At 40.8% G+C, this 26,574-nt stretch overlaps 1 protein-coding gene across 17 annotated transcripts in view; it reads right to left on the reverse strand.

Moving 5' to 3' along the window:
- CEP112 (centrosomal protein 112) overlaps window positions 1-26,574 on the reverse strand; it is a 413,480-nt gene that overhangs the window by 76,984 nt on the left and 309,922 nt on the right. For 15 of the 17 annotated variants that reach the window (XM_089901741.1, XM_022589836.3, XM_089901740.1 and 12 more), the window contains 2 exons: window positions 11,875-11,937; window positions 5,678-5,827 (listed from right to left, as the gene is read on the reverse strand). In XM_089901741.1, the coding sequence (XP_089757867.1) occupies window positions 5,678-5,827; window positions 11,875-11,937 (213 nt within the window). Of the gene's footprint in view, window positions 1-5,677; window positions 5,828-11,466; window positions 11,517-11,874; window positions 11,938-26,574 lie in introns of those variants that run through there. The other 2 variants (XM_089901748.1, XR_016389081.1) reach the window with 2 other exon arrangements.

Here is a 26,574-nt window from a genome sequence, read left to right on the forward strand (position 1 = left end):
ACAGCATTTCAGTGACTTGACTTCAGAATCTGCCCATGTCCCCAGATTGTTACTTTGTTAGGGTTAACAAAGCCCCAGGACTTCCCACTAATACCACCAACTTTGAAGACAAGGACACTGTGTGGGTAGCCTCAGCTTTCTCCTCTTCTGGCTGTGGGATGGGTGGGAAAACAGGTAGAAGTCAGGGCTGTCTACCACTGAGGAAAGTGAAGGTGTCCAGCCTTCAGGACGACACACCAAGTTGGGATAATTCAACCCCCAATGGATTCTATGATGCCCCCCCCACCCCATTAAGGTAGTGTGAACTCAGCAACTGAACAGTCAGCCCAACCAGACTGCAGGCACGTCTCTACTCCAGCTCGTCCTCCCCTTCCCTCGGGTTCCAGAAAACACAGAGACACTACAAATAAGTGTTACTGGTGCAGGGGAGGTGCGCTGTGTTTCAGAAACATTTGATATAGGACGTTGAACGTTTAGAGGGACCCTGGTTAACTGCTGAATGTATCCTGGTTAATCTATTAAACTTACCAGATAAAGAAAGACTGCTCCAGGAATCCCCCAGAAAATGCAAATCACTGACGTGGGGGAAAGCTCAAACCTTGCCCATCCTTCTCCATAGCAATGTTAACTGCTAGATGAGCAATGTCTAAGTTCTCAGGGGAAAAAATGAAAACAAGTATATTGTGCCATCTAACATGTCATTCAAACATAAAGGTCATTGGCAGACATTCTTTTTTTTTTTTTTTTTTTTTTTCTGCGGTATGCGGGCCTCTCACTGTCGTGGCCTCTCCCGTTGTGGAGCACAGGCTCAGGACGCGCAGGCTCAGCGGCCACGGCTCATGGGCCCAGCTGCGCCGCGGCATGTGGGATCTTCCCGGACCGGGGCACGAACCCGCGTCCCCTGCATCGGCAGGCGGACTCTCAACCACTGCACCACCAGGGAAGCCCAGTACCATGAATCTTGAAGGAACTACTTGACCATGAAATCCAGCCAATTAAGAACCACATCAAAGTAAAAACTTCGGGAATGGAAGTGCAAAAGGCTGGGGTATAAAAGGCCTAGTGGTAAGCACCATGTCATTCATGTCCTTTAAAGATAGCATGGGTATTAAACTAAGGGTTATGGTTAAAGACAAATTGTGAACATCGTAAACCCAGACGCTGTAAAGATACAACACAACCCCAGGCAGGAGGTGGTGAGGGGGCATAATGGGAACGACTGTGAGTATTCTAATCTACTCAGCTTTCAGCCCCGAATCAAATTCTGCCCAAAAGTTTAACAATTCCTCCTGTTTTAGTCTAGCTTCTTTCATCAGCTGAATTTAAGTAAAATTAACTTGAGATTTTTCTAAAACTAAAAAAATACCGGATCTAGAGTATTAACCCATTCTGTACGTCTCTCTGGCTTTCCTTCTCTTTTCTCCTTATATGTAGTCGGATATCTGAAATGATGTTCATCTTAATGCCAAGATGGCTATTTCTGGGTGATGAAATCTGTGGTGACTTTAAATATTTTTACCTTTCTGGCTCCCTGCGTTTTGAATTATTTACGAGCATATGCCGTTACCCATTTTTTACAAAAATAGAGTAGATTTTCTTTAAAAATATGCCCTGATTAGTTAATGACCAATGTTGATTCTGGGTGGCAGGAATATAGACACAGGTTTTCCCCTGTACTGTTTTGTGCAGGTGAGGGGTAAGAGGAGATGGCGCTGGACGCTGGGCACAGACCACTGCTGGGGATCTACGTGGCCTCACAACCTCTTCCCCTCGCCTCTCTCCCCTCCCCCTGGCTCGGGGCTGGCCCTGGGACCTGGCTTGACCGATAGAATGCGGTGGAAGTGCCACTGTGAGTCTCCTACGGTAGCCGTAAGGGAAGCGCAGGTCTGCCCTCACCTACTTGAACCCCGCTCTTAGACAGCAGCTTCCACGTACAAGGTCTGACTGCCCAGAGAGCGAGGCGACATGGGGGGTTCTGGACCCACCCTGGATGCCGCAGCCCCGGGCCAAGCTTCCTGAAGAATGTATGTTGACGAGGCCCCCAACCCCCAATGCTACACATTGAGCAGAAGACCCGCCCAGCCCAACCCTGCCCACGTCTCTGATCCAAAGAATCGTGGGCACATAACAGAGCTGTGGCTTTAAACTACCCAGTTTTGGGGTGATTTGTTCTACAGCAGAGAGAGCTCTTTATAGAAGCTTGACTCTGCAGGTGAGGAGTGGGCTAAAGCAGTAAGTGATGAAGACCCTTTGCTCTCGAGGTAGGGTGCACTGCGGCATGAAAGACGCGCTCGCGTGACTGCGCTTCTTCTGCTCTAACTCCTTCTGCGCCCCAGGAATTCCATTCTGTGAGAGGCCTCGCTTCTGAGCCACAAGGCTCGTGCCTGCTGTGAGTCTCGGCTGCATGACTCCCTTATGACCACTGGGTTCCTCTGGGCTAACGAAGGCTCTTCCTTTTTTACCAGACACTTTTTATTGTCTCTTATTGTAAAACTGTTGTTATAACTTGAAGTATAGAGCTAAGATGAAAGAAGAAAATTACCACAAATTCCACCACTCAGAGATATAACCACGAGTAAAATTCCGATGTGTAATTCCAGTCTTTTTTCTCTTTATATGTACTTTTTTTGGGCAAAGATGACCTCGTATGTACCTACTGTCTTGTAAACTGCACTTTCATTGACAACTGTCTTGCGAACATCTTCAAGACCCTTAAATATCCTTCTCCAACATCGCTTTCAATATTGCTTAGTTTTCAGCTGATGTGCTACGGTGGAAAAGAAAGTATAGCAAGGGGACCAAAAATGCCGGTGCTGTGAATGCCTTTCACATGACGGGAGATCAATGAACAGTTATGAGATAAATGAGTGAGTGCTAGAATGAGCATCTTTTTGGCTAGCTAAAGCTCAGTGCAAGTTTTTAATTGCCACGTAGGGCAAATTCTGGAAATGGGTCAAAGCCTAGGCACGTCTCTCGGGCAGTGTAATAATGGTAGGTATTGCCAAATTATTCTCCGGAGATGTTTTATCGTGTTACACTACCCCAGACCGGTGGCCCTTTAATTGGGTTTCAGCGGCCTCCACTCGATACCTCCGTTTTCTCTGAAGACTGACTTTAATGAAAGGGCTCCTTACCCACGGGAACACTCTGAGGCCCTCGCCGAGTGAGCGCTGGGCCTTCTGTGCACTCTGTCCTCCACCCAGAAAGTGGGGTGAGGCACACTTCATAATGAGCACGCAGACTGTTCTTATAGCGAATATTTAAACACAGTAAGACCTAATACTACAAAGTATTAGGTCCATACGAGCTTACTTGAATCTACATGCAGGCAAATGTACTTGGTCTCAGAAAACCAAATACAAGCCTCGGGGTGACTCTGTCTCTCTCTGAGTATCTCTATCCCTCCATGTATCTGCGTGTACAAAACACTCACACACAATTAGAATGTCCAGATCAAACAGCTGTTGCAAAAGTGCTGTCATCATTCAGGCAGACAGGGAATCAGAGTGACGACACCCTGACTTGGTTACGCGCTTGGTCACCGATTCACTTTCACAGACAATGTAGATGCAGGGGTCTGGTGTAACGGTTAATAGCTGAGGCTGTCATGTCAGAAGACCGTGACTTGAACCTGGCTCTGACAGTTATCTGGCCATCTGACCTCTGGCTGGTTACTTCACCCCAGAGCCTCAGTTTTCCCATCTGTAAGATGGGGATGATAGAAACACTCTTCCTCATAAAAATTACTCATAAAGCTTAAATGAGACAAGGGAACGTGAGGTGAATGAAAATGTTTGGTAGAGAGCCTGGGACATACTACTTGTTGAGGAAATATCAGCTATTATTCCTATTATTTTTTGTGACACAGCCTAAAAAAAATCGTGCAAGGCAACAAGTGCTAATCCATTAACTATCTGATATAGGTTAGTGAAAGAAAAAGTCATTCACTTTATCCATAATCTACGTGAGTGAATCAAAACTCAACTACATCTTATCTACATTGTGATTTTAATTATTTTCAGGTACCTATGTTTTGGTCATTATATGTCATAAATATAATATAAATATGTACATATATATATATATATATACTGCCATCTTTTAACTTCAACTTCAGTCTTTATGATTAGACAGTCTGTTGGAAATTAGGGTCAGAATGTTTTTCCCTTTTGTTAGGTGAATGGATTAAAACTACAGAAAAATTAATTAAAAATAGGCAGTTATACTAATTACATTTCTTTCAAGATGTTTTAATCTTTGAGAAACAGTACTGGAAACTCTGTTGTTATGAAGTAAATGAATGTTCCCCTTTTGCATATATTGGGATTCAATTACTTATTTAAAATGTGGAAATTACCTACCACTCGGTATCTGGGTATCAAGTGGAAAAGAAACTCATGTAAAATGAAATTTTTATATAGCAAAAGAATTTAAATAAAGTTGTAACTCAGTTCATGCAAAGCAAAACAGTTCTACAGATCCATGAGTACTTCCTCTGCATCTATAAATGAAGAGTTTCAAAGATTTGTAAAAATTACCAGAATATGAAAAAGAAACATCTTTTTTTGTCTCATCACACGTAGAGGGAGAAAACGCTCACAGATGGAAAAATACAGGAAAAATCTCATTAACGACAAAACAAGTCGTCACCTCTAAAGTGAGGAGGCTGGATATACTTGCCTCTAAGGTTTGGTCCATGTCTTAAGGTTTTTCTTGTATTCAGTGCTGTCCAGGCTTAAAGGGTATATACAACAAAGCAACTGACATTAAGACTGACTTCTCCCTAAATTACTCAGATTGCCTACAATAGGCTAGAGAAAAGAAAGATGGAGGGGTTAGGCAGAAAAAGGCAGTGACCCAAATGTCTCTTTTATTTTTCTTTGCTTTGTATGATCACATACTTCAAGCATTGTTATAACAAAGTAAAATGACTGAAAAATAATCTTTTGCTGGGAATTCTTTAAAAAATGTTTTGTTCTCTTTTAAATCTTATTTATAAAGGTTTCCAGATGCTTATCCTCACAGATTAAACACAGCATGATGTAGACATTTACAAAAATATTCACTGCTATGAAGCCAAGAAGAAACTACTTTGAGATCTAACTGCCTATCACCTAAAGAATCGGGGTCCAGGGGATTTTCTGTTGCCATTAAAGGTGTGATCCTCTGAAGCCACTTGGAAACAACCTAGGCTCTCAGCAGCAACACAGTACGGTGTCCAAGCGTATCAGATGGTTGGCATTCCAAACCTCCAACAGGTTCTTTCTCATTATGCGAATCCATAATGAAAGGATGTGGGCAGAGAACAGAATGTAAACTGGAAGCTGACTTCTGAATTCATTAGCCAGCAGTCCTGGGCTAAAACAGTCATTCTAATTTCAAGAGACAGCTCCAAAGTGGTTCTCAAGAGAAAGGACAGGGTATTTTTCAAATATTTGTTCAATGTGAATGGACTGGGCTCGCCCCAAGTGACTTTTTCCGCCGGCATGTGATCTTTTAGAGGGAAGGCAGCCTGAGTCACTGGCTACATCAAAGTTAGAGTCCAGTGAATGGATTACTGCAGGCTGTGTGAGCAAGCCAGACGCCTGCGTTCATCCGCCCACTGCTGGGGTTTCAGCCCTCCTTCTAAGTACATTAAAGCGGCTGGTGCCACTGGTTACTGGGGCCTCCAGGTTACCTTGATCGCTCGGTCATTCTCCCTCAACAGCTGCTTCTTCTCACCTTCAAACTTCTGCACAGCGTCCTGGAGCTGCCCTTCTGCAGCGAGCCGCTGCCGGCTGCTCTCCTCTTTCAGAGAGGAGATGGTCGTCTGAAGCTCTGCTATGACCTAAAGTGAAAACAGCATGCTGTAGCTTCACGTTCTTCAGTGAGAGGCCTCTACCTTATATGTATTTATGCTTCACGAAAGAATGGATTTGGCAAAGCTCTAGTCCACAAACTAAATATTTTCAATTAATGTATCACACACACTAACGCATGAAATTCCACACAATAAAAGACTACAATGAAACTGTGAATGGTGAACAACTGCTGAACCAAATATACTTGGAAGCCGTTCCCACTATAACATGCCACAATGTTTACTCATCAGAGGAAAGGACATCTGTGATCTCAAAACTATGAAATGTGTCAGGATTCATTTTACTGAGAAACATACTTGTTAGAGCGAAAAAAAAAAACGATTTTGCCTTTCGTAATACTTTGAACTCTAATAACCAAAGAAGATCATGAACAGAGTTCATGGTTCATAGTCACCTAATTCTACACAATGATTTTTGAGTGTTTACTAACGCTTGCGGACTGTGCTAAGCACCTCGGTTCCTGTGTCAGTTACTACCGTGTGACACGCACTGTCACTGCCCATCTTTTATAAATGGAGAGGCAGAGGCAGCGCAAGAGGTCAACCTGTGACCTTGCTGAAGATGCCATGCGACCAGGAGACAGGCAGGATGCGAACCCTGCAGACAGGTCGAATGCTGTACTAGTTGGTTCCTCTTAACTAGCTACTACTTTGTCTTCCTTTTAAACAAGGTTTTGGTATTGAAGAGAAGTTTATTATGATACGGTTCCAAATAGGTTGCTTTCTTCCTAACTGATATATATCCATGAAAGTTTATTTTTGGTTCAAATGAGTCATTTCACAGGCTCCCGCAGTACTCGCTACATTTGAGAACCGGGTCTCCTCATGACTGGGTTCCCTCCATGGTCTCAAAGTAAATCGGATGAGGGACCTTTTCTTTAATAGGTTTACTGAGAGCACTGCTCTTCCTTTGGTTTGGATGTATCCATTTCCTTTCAAATTCAATCGTGATTGACCTTTCAAAAGCAGGAAATGGTTGTTTCTTCTAATAAAAGAAGCAACCTTGGTCCTGGGTTAGAACTTTATGCTGTTGGGTCTATAGGAGAAGGGCTGACTGGTGAGAAACACTGAACCAGTTAGTACTATATTTTCCTTGAAGCTCAGTTTTTCAACTATTATTTGATGACAAAACTAGATTACAGTATCATAAGGCAGTAAATAGAAAGTGTCTGGAGTCTTCCAGATGCCAAGTGCTACAGAAGCATTAGTTGTTACTACTGACATAAGTAGCATATTTACCCAAAAAAGGAACATTTAAGCTTTGAGAAGTGAGCAAACTCACTGTAACAAAGGTTAACACTTAGAATTTGTAAATAATCAAATATAAAACCAGTGTGAAATAAATGACAAAATATATTAATATTTTTAAATGCAAATCTGAACCTTCTGCAATGAGAAGAGGGATTCATTTACTGAGAATGAAGATGTTTTCATCTGTTTTCTGAATTTTGATTAAGTGTTTCCATTCTGGCTGCAATTCAGTTAATTCTCATAGCACTTCTATGAAACAGGGAAGGTTAAATTCTTAGAGTAAATGTCAAAAACTGAGGCGCAGAGTCATCAGCTCACTCACAGTCACAGAGCAAGGGGAGCTGGAGATAAGCAACAGCCAGATTTCCTTGGCCCAGCATGAAACTTAAGAGTGATATTTTATAAGAACATGGGGCCAAATAGTAAAAATAACTATTGCAATGACTAGCGCAGTGTTTCAAGTTGAGTAAACTGAAACGTGGTAGAAGCGGTGAGTTTAATTCTGTAATGTGTTCAGTGTGTGTGTGTGTGTGTGTGTGCGCGCGCACATGTGTGTTTAGTTCTGTCACGCAATTTTATCACGTGTAGATTCGTATACCACCACCACGATTACACAGCGCATTTTTATGGTACAAAGTAATTTTGTGTCTTTAAAACTTAGTAAGATTTAGATTCGCTTCTAACTGACCAGGACTGAAGGTAAAAAATATTTGGGGGCTCTTCAAATGACCACCAGGACATAAGACATGGATCTCTTCTTTTCAGAAGATTTATGACAGCGTACATCAAAAATAAATAAATGCAGGCTTTGGAAGGAATGACGGGCGAAGACCAGGATGCTCTAAGGAGAACACACTCGCTTTTGTGTAGAAAATGAAGCCTTAACGCTCTTTGCGGGAATAATGGAATTCCTTCGGGGAAACAATGAGATTATCTTTGGCAAGTTATATTTTAAAACTTATGAAGATGATATAGGGAGAGCGTCAAAACACTTCAGGTGAAACACCTCATATAGATAAGTGAATTGATAGACTGATAGACATGATGGATTTAGAGAGGCGGCTGAAATATGGATAATATTGGAAGCAGATCTGAGGTTTACTTTAAGATTGAGAAATAATCACACAAACTAGATGAATTGGGTCTTGGCTGTAGACCTAGAGTGTAAGACAACAGACTATTCTCTCCTTAGCTCAGGGCACACAACCGGCACTCGACAGGTATTTAAGTATTGGAACTATAATCACAGTGAATAAGAAAAAATAATTCCCTGGCAAATTATATTGAGATAATTTAGTCTTTTCATAGAGTAATAATGTAAAAAGTTTCTGAGAAAAAGAAAAACTGGCCTGTGCAATCATACTCAAACACCACCGGGCTTGACTGAATCATATTAAAAATCGTAAGACAAAACGCTGCCACTCAGCTAAGTGTCTGTCCTGTATTAGCTCCAGAGAAGGAAGTGGATGAGAGCATTTCCATATGGATATTCAAGCTTAAGATCTGGGGAAGCAGAAGGAAAGTTATTTGGGGCTAATGCTGTAAGCAACCGAACCAACGAAAGCTGTAACATTTCGTCATATTGCCAAGCAATTTCTACTTTGCATAAATGTCAGTGGGCTTCTTAGGTCTTAAAAATAACAGGATTCTAGATAGAGGTTCAGATTTCATTTTTAACTCTCTTGTTTTTTAGATCATAGTAGAGTTTGAGATTTTCATAAAACTCTTCTTTAAAATACACCGGACAGGGCATACATGGCAAGGTTTGGCAAACATTGAAGATCCCTAGAAAATAAGTGGAAGAGGGGCACCCGTGCCTTCTGGGTGGCCACCCTGAAGAGTGGCAGGGAGGGGGGCATATGGGCACGGGGCATGAGCCCAGGCTCTAATCTGCGCCAGTGGGAGCTTGGGGGCCATGTGGGGGGACGTCGGTCCCTCGGCGATGGGCAGGCTCTGCTAGCATTTCTCCGCAGCTACCTACATTCCTGCAAAAATGGCAATAGTTTTCTTTGAAAAATGACCACTAGGTAAGTCAGATGAGTGGGGAAAACCACATGAAAGACGAAAAGGCAAGGTTAATATGTAATATTAAGATAAAAAAGAACAAATACGCGATTCTGATGGAAGTTATATTTGGGAGTGTTCTCAGAGATGGTGCCACCGTTGCCATCAGGGTGAACACCGAGCGACCCAGCAGGGGTGCCGTCCTGGGCCTGTGAGCGTTCAGAGTGCATGGTCTACCAGGTCCTGGAGCTTGATAAAATCTTAAAGGTGAAGTGACTTCCTTTAAGGGAGTAAAATATTTAAAATATTTTCCAAATTTAACCTGATGCTTCCCTAGGTACCAGTGTATCCATCACTAATGCACTCATCTTATTACTTTTTTTTTGAGAGGGATTTAAAAAAATCTGATAAACCGTTAAGCAGCTTTGCTTCGGGCACCCTCCTCAGCCGAGACACGAGTTCGAGATTCCAGCAGACTATCACTGGGAAACAGCAGAAGTCCATCCACAGTTCTGTTGCATAAGGTTTATTTTCAAATAATCTGTTTCTCTGAACTGACTTTATTATAGAAAAGTGTTTCTCAAATGCCAGTTCACAGATATAAACATATACATATATTTATATGCATATAAATATTTATATTATTTAGAGGTGGGCAAACAAAATGTTTGTAATGTAAGGTCATCCTACCTCTTATGAGAAGGTGGACTATCTTGTATCATGTTATTCTATCTTTTCTAGGATTTTTCTTTTTGGGTGTTGCACTGCCCTTTCATTTATGAAGGGTGGCCACAGCTCATGACACCAGCTGATGTCTGCTCCTACCTCCTTCATGTCCTTACACGGGGAAATATCCAGCAACCCTTTGCCTCTCCAAATTCTGCAGGGAGATTTTATCAGTTCTTGAACACCCAGAAATAAATTTAAAATACATAATTTCTTGCTCCTTCCATACATTTTTCATTCTTTGCTCCCCCTTTCCTTCCTCCACTGAGATTTCGTAGGCTCCTATAAGAACTAATGGCTGTTAAATGCTTTACCGTGTCCTAGGCCCTGTGCTAAGCACTTTTCTGGCATTGTGTTGAGGTAAGTATACTACTCCCCCATTTTACACATGAGGAAACCGGATTCCAGAGAGAGCAGGTTACTCGCTCAAGGTCACGCAAGTGGTGGGGCTGGTATGCGGACTCCAGAGCTTAGGCTTTCTTTCCCCCAGCTTACATTTAACCTGCTTTAATATGGACTCATCAGGCTTCTTCACACCTTCCTTTAGGTAAAACTTAGATACTCTCAGTGTTTAAGCATTTCTATCAGCTATTTTGTACCTCGCTTTTGGTCTACCTCCGCCATTTAACATAAAGCAAAATAAGCAGGATGTAAGGGTATGCCAGCTGGGTTTTTTCACGTTTTAGTTTAGCTTTTGGAGTAATAAGATTTCTTTTGATTATAAGAATCTCTCTCAGTGGATTAAAAAGGATATTTCCCCATGTTATTTCCTGGAATAATGGCCCTCGAGACATCACCGTCATCTTTTAGATAAACACGTTCGTCTTCACTTAGACAAAGACTTTTTGCTTTCCTAATGGGATGTGAATTATATAATATATGCACATTTTAGAAATAACTGTAGAACCTAAGCAATTTCATAATTATCGGCAGAGTTTTGCCATATTAAAAACGTGAGGGGTTGGGCCAGACTTGGCGGTGTCAGGTTGAGACCTTCCGTTCCAATGTCGAAGACAGGTTGGGTCCTGGCTTAGTCACTTGCTAACCTGCGTGACCTCACCTCTCTGAGTCTCAGTTTTCTCAAACGGAAAAATGGGGCCCGTAATAGTTTCTAATCCCAGAGTTCCTGTGAATGAAACTGAATGAATCAATATGATTAGTGCCCCATAAAATTCTTAATTTCATTATCGTTTTGTTGTAGCGTTGCTAGTACTACCACTGTGTACATACATTTCAGTTGACTGCCACATCTCACTATACATGGCAAAAATACTAAGAAAAATTGATTTTAAAAATCATCAGATATGATGTCCACAAAGTGAAATGGCTTAATCTATCCATCTGTAAGATGAAAATTAGCCTTTTATTTATTCCACAATGACTCATACGACTAAGGAATGTTTGGAATTCCCTAGATGACGCCAGAGGACATCATTGTAACAACTTGTGCAGAAGAAGGCCTCCAAGCATCGTGAGTCAAGTCGAGACACGTGTTCAGTGTTCGGCCTCTACTGTAACGACTATGGTAACAACATCCAGCAAGATGTGAATGCTGACCCTTGTAATTCTTCTTTTTCCCAAAAGGAGTCAACAGTTGAGGTGCTAATTTAACCCAGTATACTTGCCATTTTGAATCCTGTTGTTAAGCAGTCTTTAGGTGCAGCAAAATGGCATACTGCAAAAGAAGCACAGATGGTATCAAACCGCTTACATCACAAATGTAGGTGTGTATCTCCAGCCCTTGGGAAATGTGTTTCAGCCTGGACTTGTTCAGGTACACAGGCTGGTTTTACAACATCTGAGTGTGTGTGTGAGCGTGTGTGCGTGTGTGTGTCAGTTCAAAGGGTTCAATATGCCTGATTTTAGAAAGTTGAGACTGAAATAGTAATAGCGTCTGCATACTCCTCAAAACTATGATACTAACCCGTAAAAACTGAAGAGACTCACATCTAGCTCTAAAGTACAAGTGCTTTTATGGTAGGTTTCTTTCTTGTTTGTTTTGGTTTTGCTCTTTTTTTCTTTAAAGCTCTTACCTGTGAGGATTTGGCAAGCTTCTGAGTGTATTCTTTCTCAGTCTGCTTCAGCCTGCTGTTGGCCTGAAAAACACATGCAATGAACACACACACAGTGACCTGTGAGGTTGGTATCTCTCGCACACGCCTATCACCAGGCAGCTGGGATGGCTGCCAGCTGCACCGCCCTTCTGGGGCAGCCAGAAAACCACAGGGCTTGCCTTTGATCTAACGCCAACTATTCATCACTTAAAAAGCAAAAAGCAAAAGAGAAAAAAAAAAAGATCTCTCCTGCCAATTATTAGACAAACACAGACTTCTGTGGAAAGAGAAAGGGAGAAGGAGAGACAGAAATAGACCCAGCAAACGTGTGTGAAGTCAGGGAAGAGAGGAAACACAGGAGAAGGAAGAGGAAACGAGGGGAGAGGGAATCGGAGGTGGGGGAGGGAAGATGGTAAATTTAACACTCTTTCCCTTAGTTTAAAGAGAAAAGAACTAGACCCTCCTGGTGGAGGCTGATAGGAGATTTTAGACTCACTGAGCCAAGGTCTGAGCCCTACTCTGCCTGGCACACAAGAGCTCTTTTTTTGAAGTGACAGATGCATCTAAATCAAACAATTTCTATGGCCTGGAAGTAGGGAGGCCTTCCCAGAAGTCCACATTACTTAGAACTCCACGATCTCCTTCGCCACCCGAGTTCCCATCCTTTGTGTGTGACCTGCTTTCCGTCTCCCTGGAAGCCTCAGGATCTGCACTTTATCCTCCGTGTTCGGAAATGTCGCAGTGACTTGCCCTAGCCGGGCCTTTTTTCTCATCCATTGTGCAGGCACTAAACAGGCCCTTTCAATCTGCGCTCGTGTCCTGCATTTCTAGAAAAGGCTTTGGTCACTTCTCTCTTAATTTCCTCTCTTTCTCCCCCTGGTCTCTTTCTCTCTCGTCTCTCTGTCGGCCTGTCTCTGCAGCTCTGAATATTGGACCTCACAGGTTTAGCATCTTTTTCTTGTTGTTTCTATTTTCCATTACTTTGTCTTTTTGATCTTTTGTAGCAATTCTCGACTTTAAATGTTAAACTTTGTATTGGATTTTAAAGACTCCAGCTGTCCTGTTTGTAATTTCCAAGAGTTTCGTTGTTGTTCTCTGAACACGCCATCACTCCCCATTTTTAACAGACGAGGAAGCTGTGCCACAGAGAGGTTAAGAGAGCTGCTCAGCGGCGCATCTAGGAAGCGATGGAGCCAGGACCCGACCCCACGTGGCAGAGCACAAGCGCTTCACCGGCTGGAACACACGGCACAGGGCGTCCCAGAGAATCCCACTTCTCCGAGGTGACTGATTTCATACACACCTATACAATGTCTATACCTACACACACACATTTAAATTTTCTTTCTGTTCTCGAGAGTGTCTGTATTTTTCTTAGTTCCTTTTATTTCTTTGCTGTACCAGCCTGTTTTGGCCTCTGTTTTTCACTTTAGAAATTGTCCTCAATTTTTGGTGATCTTTGGTGTTCTTTCTTGTTTAAAGTGTGGCCCTCTAAAACAGGCAGGCTTGGGGACAGGTGGAGTCATCACAGGGTATCACTAAGGCTCCTGGACTCTCTCATACCGGTATCTGACTGGACACCCTTCTTGGACCCTTTTGCCCAGAGCTGTGCCCCCTGGTTTACCGCCTGGCGGCAGACGTCGGGCTGCCAGGGTATTCAGAAGGGTGCCTAGATGTTCACGATACTGATTCTTGTATAGCCCCGTTTTTATTTTAACCCTGAGCTATACCTGGGTCCCCTCTCTCATTCCATCTCTCCAGGGAGCAAACCAGGGGTGGACATGGAATAAATTCAAAGGCTGAAGCCCTAATACCAATGTGATGGTATTTGGGGTGAGGCTTCAGGAAGTGATGAGGTTGTGGGGGTGGAGCCCTCATGAATGGGATTAGCACCTTTATAAGAAGAGGCCAGTGAGCTAGTTCTTTCTGCCGTTTGAGGCTACAGTGAGAGGATGGCCGTGTGCAACCTGGCGGAGGGCTCTTACTAGAACTGGACCACACCAGCACCCTGATCTCCAACTTCCAGCTTCCAGAACGATCGGAAATAAATTTCTGTTCTTGATAAGCCACCCAGTTTGTGGTGTTCTGTAACAGAACCCAAGCTGACTAAGACAACAGCCGTGTGATTTATGAACTGAAGTTCACAAGCAGTTCTCTAGAGTTTATCCCATAAATCTCTTTGCATCTATAATGGTGCTGAATACACTGGGTAGTTTTGTTTTTTCCCGACTAGAGAGGGCTTGTGACTATTGCTGTTTTCTCTACTAAATCACCAGACTCTATTCTAGCTCTATGACTAATAAAGCCACTCTCTACTACAGAATCGAGGCCACACGGAGCCTCATGAGGGTTATTTGTCTTGCTTCACATCCTGCCAATACTTTTTAATCAAAAAATGCTGTTCATAAAGTACTTGTTGCTTATTTAATAAATACTTGTAGAGCTCTTACCCGGTGGCACACACTGTTCTAAAGGCTTTAAAAATACTTACTAGAAAATATGAAAATTATAGTGTCATAAAGGTTACTTTTCCCCAAAAAAGTTGGAGTCAGAGAGGCTGGTTAGTGTACGACATCCTGTGACGAAGATGCAGCTACTCTTCGAGAGTCTGAGGCTACTCAGCCCCAGAACCCCACAACCTCAGATAGAGTCTTTTACAATTAACCACCCAATTCATGCATTCATTCCAGGCAACCGGGACTAGAGCAGCGGACAAAACAGACAAAAATCTCTCCCTACCTTTATGGAACTTCTAACCTAGAGAGCAATCATATAACTTATCAAAGTGATAATATTTTAGATGGTGCAAATGCTATGAAGAAGGATAAAGCAAGAAAGTGAGATGGGAAGTGAGGAATGGTAGGGGGTAGTTTACAATTTAAAAAACATATTAGTTAGGGAAAGCCTCACCGAGAGGGTGATATATGAGCAGAGACCTGCAGGAGACGAGGGAGCCATGGTGAACTCTAGGGAAAGAGCTCTCCAGGCAGAAGGAGAGCCAGTGCAAAGGCCCCGAGGCAGAGGCATGCACAGTGTGTTCAAGGCACAGGGAGGATCTGTGAGAAGCATCTCCCTTGGACAAGATGAGAGAGAACGAGGGGCCAGATCCTTCATGGTGTTTGTAAGCAGCTGTAAGGAACGTGCGTTTTAATATGAGTGAAATGGAGAGTCAAGGAGGCGTTTTCAGTACAGGAGTGACATGGTTTCACATGAGTATTCATACGATCACTCTAGCTCTTGTTTCGGGCAAGAATCAGGCAAAGAAGCCAGTTGGGAATCTACCGCAAATAATCCAGACGGTGACAGAAAAGGTGGTGAGAAGTGGTCAGATTCTGAGAAAGATTTCAAAGTAGAACCAACTGGAAATGCTGCAAGATAAAGAGATGAACCAAGGATGACTGTAAGATTTTTGTCCTAAGCAACTAGAAGAGCGAGGTTGTCATTAACTGACCTCAAAAAAACTACACGTGGAACAGATTTGGGGGAAAGATCAAGAGATTGGTTTTGGACACATGAAGTTTGGAGATGCCTACTGGACACCTCGTGTTGAGGTGAACATTTGAATATGTTCAAATGTTCTGGAGTCCAGAGGAGAGGTCTAGGTTAGAAGTATAAATTCAAGTGTCACTAGTATATAAACGGCAGGTAGAACTATGCTACTGGAGGAGATCTCAAGGCACTGAGTGTGTATCCAAAACAGAAGTCTAAGAATCCTGAGCCCTGGGCCTGCAGATGTCAGGAGGCTGGAGATGGGGAGGAAAGTAAATGGAAGTAATGACCAGAGAGAGAAGGCTCAGGAGAGTGTGGGGTCCTGAAGCCAAGGGAAGACAGTGTTTCCACGACTAGTCAGCTGTGTTGGGTTCTACGGGGAGTCATGCGACGTGAGCGTGTGGAGGACAGTGGTGGCCTGGACATGAGTGATTCTGGTACAGCACCAAGGAGGAAAGCTGGATCGGAGGGAGCTCAGGGTAGGAGGGGGGAACTGGAGAAGACGAGACAAGTGGTCCACAGTTTTGTTACCAAAAAAAAAGGAGAGAAATGGGCTGGAAGTTGCGGGGGAAGTGAGTAAAGAAAGGGCTGATGGTTGTTTTCTTTTTTACAAGACGAGAGAGCAGCACGCGTGCAAGATGATGGGAAAGGTCTGGCCGTAGAGAAGGAAAAGACAAATGATGCCAGAGACCTACTGGTGGCATGTCCTGGAGTGAAGGAGAAGGGGTGAGTTCTAGGGCACAAGGGGACAGGGTGGCCTTTGCTGGGAGTGCAGGTCAATTATCCCTGGTACAGTGGTGGGAACTTCTCCGTGGAGCAGGAGGAAAGATTCCTCAGCGAAGCATGAGGATGGCAGAAGAGGCTGTTGGGAGATTTGTGGTGTGAGGAAAGGGTATGAATAGCCATGTCAGAAGTGGGAAAGGGAAGAGGCTGAGGAATCTGGTATGAGCCCCAGGGCTCCAGGAGGTATTAGGGCCCACCTGACATTACCAGTATGAGTTTAAAGTGCGGCCAATGGGTGAGATATGAACACCTCTAGAAACTGCCAATAGCAACGTGGACAAAAACGAACCAGAGAAAGAAAGCCACAAGTCTAAGCCTGTTAAACAGTTAAGAGTTCAAACTCAGTAATCAAATCTGTATCATTGGGTTCTTTAAAACAAATCTTCCTACACCTTGCAGTGTATGACTTAACTTTTACTTAACACAAATCAACTTTAAAATTAGTAGTAGAGATTTTTAAAATGAAAAAGTTTTGCTACTACAGTAACATATTTAAACACCCTGAAGGAAAAGAAACGAAATGTCAAGATATTTGATTAAAAGATAATTTGTAAATTAAAGTAGTATGCAAATACGCAACTTGGAAGTCATGCAGTGTTTTATTTAAGAAAGCAGTAAAACCAAAGTAAACTGGTAAAAATGGTTTTAAAGAGAGTACAAATTCTTTTCTCAGTATGCTGATTTTAGACTTCAGCAGGATCTTGGATCTTTTTTTATCTTCTTAAACACACGAAAAGCACGTGATTAGAAGAAATACAGTTTCCAAACAATCATCTGTAGCATGGCCTGAACAGATGAGAGGAAAATCATCATCTTGAAAGGAGGAAGTTGTTTTGTTTTCTTATCTCCGGCTCCTTCTCTCTGCCCCGACGTGTGCTTGGCCTGCCCTCCCCCTCCGCCAAGCACTCAGTCCCCTCTGCTGTCCTCAGGTCACTCTTCTCTGCCTAAGAGCCCAATGTGTTTGTTTCTCTATGTAATTGCCATCAACATCTTGGCTTTAAAAACCCTACTGGAAAGGAGCAAAGCAAACAATTTTCACAAAGGTGTCGATGGCTGTTAATCATCTTAATTGCTACTGTTTCTCTGCAGGTCTTAATTCAAAAAGAGTCTCTCCTTCCTTTTTTTTTTTTTCCTATCATTAATGGTGAAACTTCAGGCATTCATGATTTCCAGGAAGGTGATGTGGAGAGAAGAAAATTAGGAGACTCCTCTAGAATACTTATACTTAAGGCAGCCCCAGATCTTATAAAGAGAAATTTCTTTAAAATATAATAGCATACATTTCTGAATTAAATATTTGTTTTTAGGATTTAAAAGAAAGATGCTTCCCAGATTCTTGAAACACAGCATAAAGCTCAGTGCACTGTGCAGTATTTCCTGTTCAAAAGCTTTGCAGGCATTCATCTGAAGCTTCTTCAAACACTGTGAATACAGTTATGGCCAGCTGGTGCCAGATTTTAATATATAACGGTACTACCCTGTCAACAAAAATATTCGGAGAATTCATAACAAACATTTATATTTAATTTAATATATTTACAGAACTTTCAAACTTGAAAATCTCTGTATTTTACCTTAAAATAAAAGTATAAATTTAGAGTCATAAACAAAATTCATGATTTCCATTTGGGCCATGATGGAGTAACTGGGGCCATACTTAATCAGCTGTAGTAAACAGCCAGAAAGCTGGACAAGACACAGGAAACACAGCTTTAGGATGCTGGGAAACAAGAAGCACAGGACTGTGACCCTGTGAAGGGAAGGGAAGCAAATGCGACAAGCCCTACAATCACCCCTGCTCCCGTCGCAGGGCACATTCTGGGCCTGAACACAGGGAAAGGGAATCGAAGCACAGCATGGCAGTATTGTGAGTAGAGGAAACACAGACTGGAGTTTGGGAATCTGAGGAAGCTGGAATTTGTAGGCACCGAGTACTGGGCAGGAGGAAGCCATGTAGAGAAGGAGCTTCAGAATCTACCTGGTTTCCTCTTGAGTCTGTTGCTGACAGTTTGGGTAAGTAAAGGGTTAAGTTCTGTAAGGCCAAGTAAACAGTGACTGGTGAGCTTTAAGATGAACAATTCCCAAAGCTCACACAAATCTGGGAGATATTTGAGTTTTAACCGGCCAGAATGAAGAGTCATCACGGAACATACACAAAGGCCACACTTTAGTCATGGGGTTAAACTAGCCTTAGAGTAAAGAAAACCTCAAGTCAGTTCTAACAAAGTTCAAGAACAAGCTTCAGATGGGTCAGACTGGTCACCTGCAAGTACTTAATTGCTTCCTAAACAAAGCCGAATATTTTTTAAAGGAAGTCAAGAAAACCCAGCTTCCAACAATATACATTTTACAGTGTTGATCATCCAATAAAAGATAACTAAACACGAGAAGAAGCAGGAATATGTGAGCCGTAAGCAGGAGAAAAATCAGTCAACAGAATTAGACCTAGAAATGATAGAAATGGTGGAATTAGTGGACAAAGATCTTAAACTACCCATTAAAACAGACCCAAATATTTAAACAAAAAAATTGAACACAGCAAAGAGAGAGATAGAAGTATAAAAAAGAACTAAATAGCCTAGAGCATAGTAATATACTATCTGAAAGGAAAATTTCACTGGTAGGATAAATAACAGATTTGGCATTATAGAAGAAAAGACCAGCAAATATGAAGAAAAAGCATTTTAAATATCCAAATGATTGTCAGAGAGACAAAAGACTGGATTTAATGAATCTCTGAGACTGTATCACATCATCTAACATATGTGAAATTGCATACCAGGAGGAGAAGGTTTGGGGAAATATTTGAAGACATAATGGCTGAAAATTTTCCAATATGAAGAAAACTATAAAACCACAAGTTGAAGATCAATGAACAACAACAACAAAACATAAACACAAAGGAAATCACATCAGAAACATCATAATCAAATTGCAAGAACAGAAATAACGTCTTAAAAGCAGCCAGAGAAAAAGATACATTAAAAAGATTGGAATAAGGATATTTCATCTGAAACTATGCTAGTCAGAAGATAACATAATGAATCTTTAAAGTGCTGAAAGCAAAAAAATCTGTCAACCTTGAATTGCATAATTAGTGAAAACATCATTCAAAACTGAAGATGAAATACAGATATCTTCAAACAAAAATCTGAGAGAATTTGTTACTAGCAGACATGCACTACATAAAGGGTTAAAGGCAGTTGCTCAGGCAGATGGAAAATGATGCTAAATGGAAACCTGGATCAACTCAAAGGGATCAGGGGCACTGGACATAGAAAATACGTGTGTCAATATAAATTGTCCTTTTTCTCATTTAAAATTTCTTTTTAAGACAATTTACTGTTAAAGCAAAAATAATAAAAGTATATTGTGGAGCTTACGGTATAGGTAGAAACAGGTATAGGGAAATGGAAGTATACTGTTATTAAGATACTTACATTTTATGTAAACTGGTATAATAGTATGTGAAGGCAGATGTAACAAAGCACATATAAAAAATGAAGAGGTAGGGCTTCCCTGGTGGCGCAGTGGTTGAGAGTCCACCTGCCGATGCAGGGGACATGGGTTCGAGCCCCGGTCTGGGAAGATCCCACATGCCGCGGAGCGGCTGGGCCCGTGAGCCATGGCCACTGAGCCTGCGCGTCCAGAGCCTGTGCTCCGCAACGGGAGAGGCCACAACAGTGAGAGGCCTATGTACCGGGGGAAAAAAAAAAAAAAAAGAGAAGAGGTATATCTAATATGCCAATAGTAGAAATACAAATGGCAAAATAATAGATTGAAACCCAACAACATCAATAATCACATTAACTATTATAAATGGTTTAAAAACACCATCTAAATCACAGAGATTGTTGGGCTGGATTTAAAAGAAGGTGTAAAAAACAACAAAAAAAGAAGGTGTAACTACATGGTAATTTCAAGATAAACACTTTAAATATTTTAAAATGTTAAAATTAAAAGGATGAAGAAAGATGTACCGCACAAACAGCAATTACAAGAAAAGTAGAGTAGCATAGCTAATATCAAAGTAGGTCTGAGAACAAAGGAGCTTAGCAGAAAATAAGAAGGATATTTCATAATGATAAAAAATTTAATTCATAAATATAATATAAAAATCCTAATGTGTTTGTACCTAATTTCAAGAGCTTCAAAATACATAAGGCAAAGACTGACAGAACTGAAAGGAGAAATAGGCAAATCTACAAATTACAGTTGAGGGTATTTCAACCCTCTTCTCTCAGGAGTTGATAGAAAAAGTAGATAGAAAATTGGTGAGGATATAAATGATCTGAAAAAGGCTGTCAAACAACTTGACCATTAATTAAGAAAGACCATATTCTAGACCATACAACAAATTTCAATAATTTTATTTAGTTATAATTATATAACTAAATTATAAATCCGTAATAGAAATGTATCTGATGTCCCTAAAATGTTTGGAAAATAAACAATATAATCTAATTTTTATGAGTCAAATGAGAAATCACAAGGGAACTTAGAAAATATTTTGAAATTAATGAAAATGGAAGCATAGTATTTGTGGAATGGTAGTCAGTGCCTAGTGGAAATGTTTAGCTTTGAATTATTTTATTAGCAAAGAAAGAAATTCTCAAATGAATGATAAAAGTTTCCCCTGAAGAAGCTTGAAAAAGAATAGCAAATTAAAGAGAAAGTAAGCAGAAGAAAGAAAATACTAAAAATAAGAGTGAAAAACAATGAAATAGAAAATAGAAAAACAAAAGAGAAAATCAGTGAAACCAAAAGCTGGTTCTTTGAGAAGACATCAATAAAATCAATAAACCTCTAGACAGACTGATCAGAAACAGAAGAAAGAAGGTATAAATTACCAGTATCAGGAATGAGAGAAAGGGGACATCACTATCACATCCTACAGACATTAACAGAGCAATAAAGAAACACCGTAAACATATCGTCAAGTTTTCTTCTTATTTAGACAAAAATGCATAAATCTCTTATATGATACAAATCACCAAAAGTAACTCAAGAAGAAATAGAAAATTCAAAGGGTCCTATATCCCTATATGTGTTAAAACACACACACACACACACACACACAAAACCCTACTTACCTATATTCAGGCCCATCTGGCTTTACTAGTGAACTCTATTAAACACCTAAGGAATAAATAATATAAACTCTTCCAGAAAACAGAAGGCATAAATTACACCAGGACAACTGGTTAAAGGAGCAAAATGTTCCTTCACCAAAACATGGATTCTACCTCTCACCACAATCAAAAGACTTACACCATCAGTTCTCCCCAGTCTCCCTCTTCTCATGTCACCAATATTTTCTCCTACATCGACTTGTTACCATGTGATTATAAATAGGCTAGTTTTTCACACACACACACACACACACACACACACACACACACACACCCCAACAGCCCTCCCCGAAATCCTGGTATATCCCTGTGATGGTTTCACAAACATTTACTTGAAACACCTTCTCTGTGTTGGGCACAGGATGCTCACCATGTGACCCAGCAATTCCACTTCTGGGTGTAGGCCCGGAAAACCCAAAACCACTAATTCAAAAAGATACATGCATCTCAGTGTTCACAGTAGCACTATTTACAATAGCCAAGATATGGAAGTAACCTAAGTGTCCATCGACAGATGAATTTGGATAAAAAAGATGTGGTACATATAGACAATGGAGTATTACTCAGCCATAAAAAAGAATAAAATAATGCCATTTGCAGCAACATGGATGGACTTGGAGGGCATTATGCTAAGTGAAATAAGTCAGACAGAGAAAGACAAATACTGTAATGATATCACTCATATGTGGAATATAAAAATACAACAAACTAGTGAATATAACAAAAAAGAAGCAGACTCACAGATACAGAGAACAAACTAGTGGTTACCAGTGGGGAAGGGGGCAAAATAGGGGTGGGGGTTAAGAGGTACAAACTATTATGTATAAAATAAGCTATAATGATAAATTGTACAACACTGGGAATATAGTCAATATTTTATAATAACTATAAATGGAGTATAACCTTTAAAAATTGTGAACCACTATATTGTACACCTGTAACTCATAAAATATTGCACATCAACTATACTTCAATTAAAAAATAAAGAAAATGATTTAATGAAGTTGGGGAGGAGACAGATATGTGAGTAAATAAAATACAGCATAAGCATCATGAGAGAGCTATGCACAGGGTGTTATTAGAGAAAAGCTACCTGAGATACTTCACATCAGAGGAGGCTTTTGTAAGGAGACAAATATTAAAGGATGATGGTGGCAATGATGGTGATGATGGTGTTGTTGATGGTGATGGTGATGATGATAGCAACAACAAGTTAACTAGTATTTATTTTGCTCCTACTCTACTGTTAAATGCCTTACCCAAATTAACAGATCTAACCATTCAAAACCTCTGTGAAGTAAGCACGATTATTATCCTCATTTATAGAAAAAGAAACTGAGAGATGAAAGGGTAAAAAAAAACTTGCTCAAGGTTACCAGCTGGGAATGAATAGGAATCAACTAACTGAAAAAGAAAGAGAAGAAAATTCCAGGTGATAGTGGTAACAGGTACAAAATGGGTCTCCAACATGGTATATTTGAGGCACCATGCTTTCTTTTCTTCCTACCCAGCCATATTTCCTGAAAAGATAATCTCTACCCTCTGCCTCCATTTTCATTTAATCATTAATTAAGAAGTATATACTTGCTTAATGTAGAAAAACAGACAGATATATATTTCCTGTAATCTATCATCCAAAGTAACAACGTTGACATTTTAATGAGTTTTTATGTGCTATATATTTGCATGTACCAGGATATTTCTGAAGTCTTTTTTCCCCCCATTATTTTCTTCCCATAATATCCAGCTCACCCTTTTTAGGGAGTGGTCGATGATAAATCTTAACATAAGATGATGTTTTCTATAAGGTTTTAACCTGAAGACTTTTTTTTGCTTTTTAGAAAATTCTTAATTTCATATTGGAGTACAGTTGATTTACAGTGTTGTGTTAGTTTCAGGTGTACAGCAAAGTGATTCAGTTATACATATACATGTATCTATTCTTTTTCAGATTCTTTTCCCATACAGGTTATTACAGAACATTGAGTAGAGTTCCCTGTGCTATATTATCTTGTGCTACCGAACAACACAAGATGATTTTCCTTTTTTAAATTGAAATATAGTTGACATACAATGCTTTGTTAGTTTCAGGTGTACCAAAGAATGATTTGACAACTGCATGCGTTATGAAATGATCAGCATGATAAATCTAATAACCATCTGTCTCCATACAGACTCCAGTCTCGGCCCGCACAGCATGGCCGAGGGAACTGAGGGGGACAGAGCCAGGCAAGTGAGACACCCGGGAGGCTGCCCCCCCAGCAAACCCGGCCAGCATCAGGGCAGCTCCGTATGCTGGGAACCGGGGCAAAAGCACTGGGATCAGCTTTGCCTCTTTGCATTATATAGGCAACGTTTTTCCATGTAATTAATATTTCAAAGTATAATTTTTTAAAGCTTAATACTTGATTATATGAGTTGAGAATCAAAAATGTTCCCACAAATGTAGGAAAAGGCGTTCTGCAGCCACGTCGCAAGGAGTCATCCGAACCGGTTTTAAACCTGTGATCTCACTTTGGTGAACGCAGTTTTGCAAGCCAACCAAGAGGTGCCAGCCCCTCACTCCTGGCAGCCGGCAGCCAGAGGCAGACCCACCCCAACAAGCACAGCTGCGAGGCTCGGCCAGGCAGCACGTCCCACGTAGGGCTCTGGAAGTCCCCACCCCAGCCCTGAGCTCTCCGCCCGAGCCCCCTAGCAGGTCAGCAGTCTGCTGTGCTCAGAGGCTGTGCCTGACCGGCAAAGCTGTCCCTTATGATAATAAGCAATAAATTCAGCTTTCTCTTTTTATTTCAGATACTGAAAGGATACAGCATGACTTATCGAACCATACTCCTCTATTACTGGATATTGAGATGGTTTCTAATACCTTATCATTATAAGTAACCCTTCCACCTAAGATGTCCCCTTGGCAACATCAAAATCCAACATCTCTGCAGTTCTGTACACTTTGGGGGTAGGAGCTGTGCTACCGTCGTTTATCCCCCCCCGCAGCCCGCCCCACACCAAGGCCAAAGTCAAGTGCCTTTCAAAGAGCAGATGCTCAGTAACGGTTTGGTGATTGAAATTCTCCTCCTCATAGAGATTCTTAATCCACAGTCTACGGACAGGCTTTACGAGTCCATGGACACCCCTAACATTTTATGCAAAGTTTTAGGTTTACTGTATTCTTTTGGAAGAGGATCTAAATATTTCAACAGGTTTTCAAAGGAGTACGTGACCCAGAGAAGACTGAATGCCTCTGTCCCTGTGGCCTCACCACGTTTACCATGGAACTAATTCTGCCTCTCCATGGGTTTAAACCACTGCTTTTCCTTTAGTTTGTTGGTCTCTGATGTCTCCTCTGCTTTACCCAGTTCAGTTCTTTCTCAGTCTCACGCCGACAATGTTTTCCTGACTTGCCTCGCTGCCTCTGCTTCTAACCTACCCTGAACCCCTGCGGAAGAATCCTGTTTCCAAAGTCTGACCCCTTGGCCCGGTCCTCAAGGCCCTCAGTGATGCGGAGCCCACATCTCTCTCCTGCCTCAACACCCCAAGCACTAACTTCACCCTGTTAGGGTAGCTCCTCAAAGACAGGAATCTTTGTCTGTTCTATTAACTGATATATCCCAAGACCGACACATAATACAACCAATAACTGTTGAATGAGTGAATCAACATTTTCTAATATGGACTAATGGGGTTTTCCAGACTAGTTTGCTGCTTTGTAGACTCCATCTCTCTGCAAGCATAGCGTTCTTCTCTAAGCCTACCCGTGTACACACACAGACCAAATCAGATGCTGACGCTTTCTTTGCTCACATCCTTTAGAACTGATTCGGTTTCCTTCCTTCTGTACGTACAGGCCTCACTCCTGGTAATCTGCATGGCTGTACTGTAGTCTTTTGAAAATATGTCTTATCTTTCCCAATGGATTATGAACAGAGTTTGTGGCTCTGGCATTATTGCTGTGCCCTTAGTAGTTTCCTGGAAAATACTGTTTAATGAGTTAATGAAGAAAAGAGTGTATATGGTTTGAAATGGCAAGATTTTTGACAATTTTTGAAGAAAAAGATCGCTTTCTATTTCTTCATCTCCACTCAGCATATGAAAGGTAAGGTGGAGGAGAGGCAGAGTGAGAAGTTTCATGAGTATTTTAAAAATGTGGTTTACCATACTTTATTATCTCTTCTAAGAGGAGATAAAAGACATCTTGGAGCAGAATGGAAATTGAGCATAAATGTTTAGGAGAGAAAGCATCCATACTCTTTCTTGTCTTCGTAAATGTAGCTTATTTTACATGCCACAGACATTTTAAGACATTTTAAGATAATTCAAATATTACAAGAAAGTTGATTATAAAAATAACTTTTTAAAGGTATAATTTAATATCAATTCAAAGTATTACTTTTCTAACATTGCAGTTATAGTGATAACTTTTTCCAAACATCATATTAAATGACACAATTTTACTTAGTTAAAAACATGTAATTATGTCTTGCAGGCTATTATGCTTGTTCAAACAGAATATCCATGTTTTTAAGGAACTATCTTTACTTTCACTTCTACAACCTTCAATTTTCAGACTGGACTAAAAAAATCAATGTAGTTAATTTAAAAATTACATTAAAAATTAATATAATTAATTAAAAATTAATGTAATGTACATTTTCTATTTGTTGTTCATTTAATGAAATACTCATACTGCTTTGCCATTCATTGGACACAGTGTTTATTGAACTGAATGTTGAAAAAGGTTTAATCCATCCATGACGTGATCATACTAATTCTCTCAATCATATGACAATCTCCAAGGTCAACTACTTAATCGAGGATTAGTGGGGAGATGGTCATTTACAAGACTTCTGATGATCACATTTCTAATTTCAAAGTCCCTTTTTGAAACAACTAATTGGGACAGGAAATGAATGAACATTCGTCAAATCCATACTATGTGCCAGGTGAGAATACCCATATGAATAAGAGAAAGTCCCTGCTGTTGCATCCTAGAACATCTGAATCTTACTTTGAGTCAAGGTTAAGGTCTCAGTTTGATACAATCATTACAAGAAATGGTACCTAAAGACTCCTTTTTCTTTTCCATCATTATGTACAAATCCTAACTAGAGAAAAGGGCGAACTAGTCTAAATTGCAAAACACTCACAAATGTCATATTTAGTGATTCTTCAATTTTAAGTCACTTCTAGAAAATTGATTGAGTCATTTTATATGGTTGCTTTACCCAGAACAATAATCTAATAAATAGGAACCCCAAGTGTTTTGGTTTTTGTCACTGCC

This window comes from Delphinapterus leucas, chromosome 19 (genome assembly GCF_059928025.1).
Source record: "Delphinapterus leucas isolate spDelLeu-1000000601 "Yukka" chromosome 19, BTC_Dleu_Yukka2, whole genome shotgun sequence".
Classification (NCBI taxonomy): domain Eukaryota; kingdom Metazoa; phylum Chordata; class Mammalia; order Artiodactyla; family Monodontidae; genus Delphinapterus; species Delphinapterus leucas.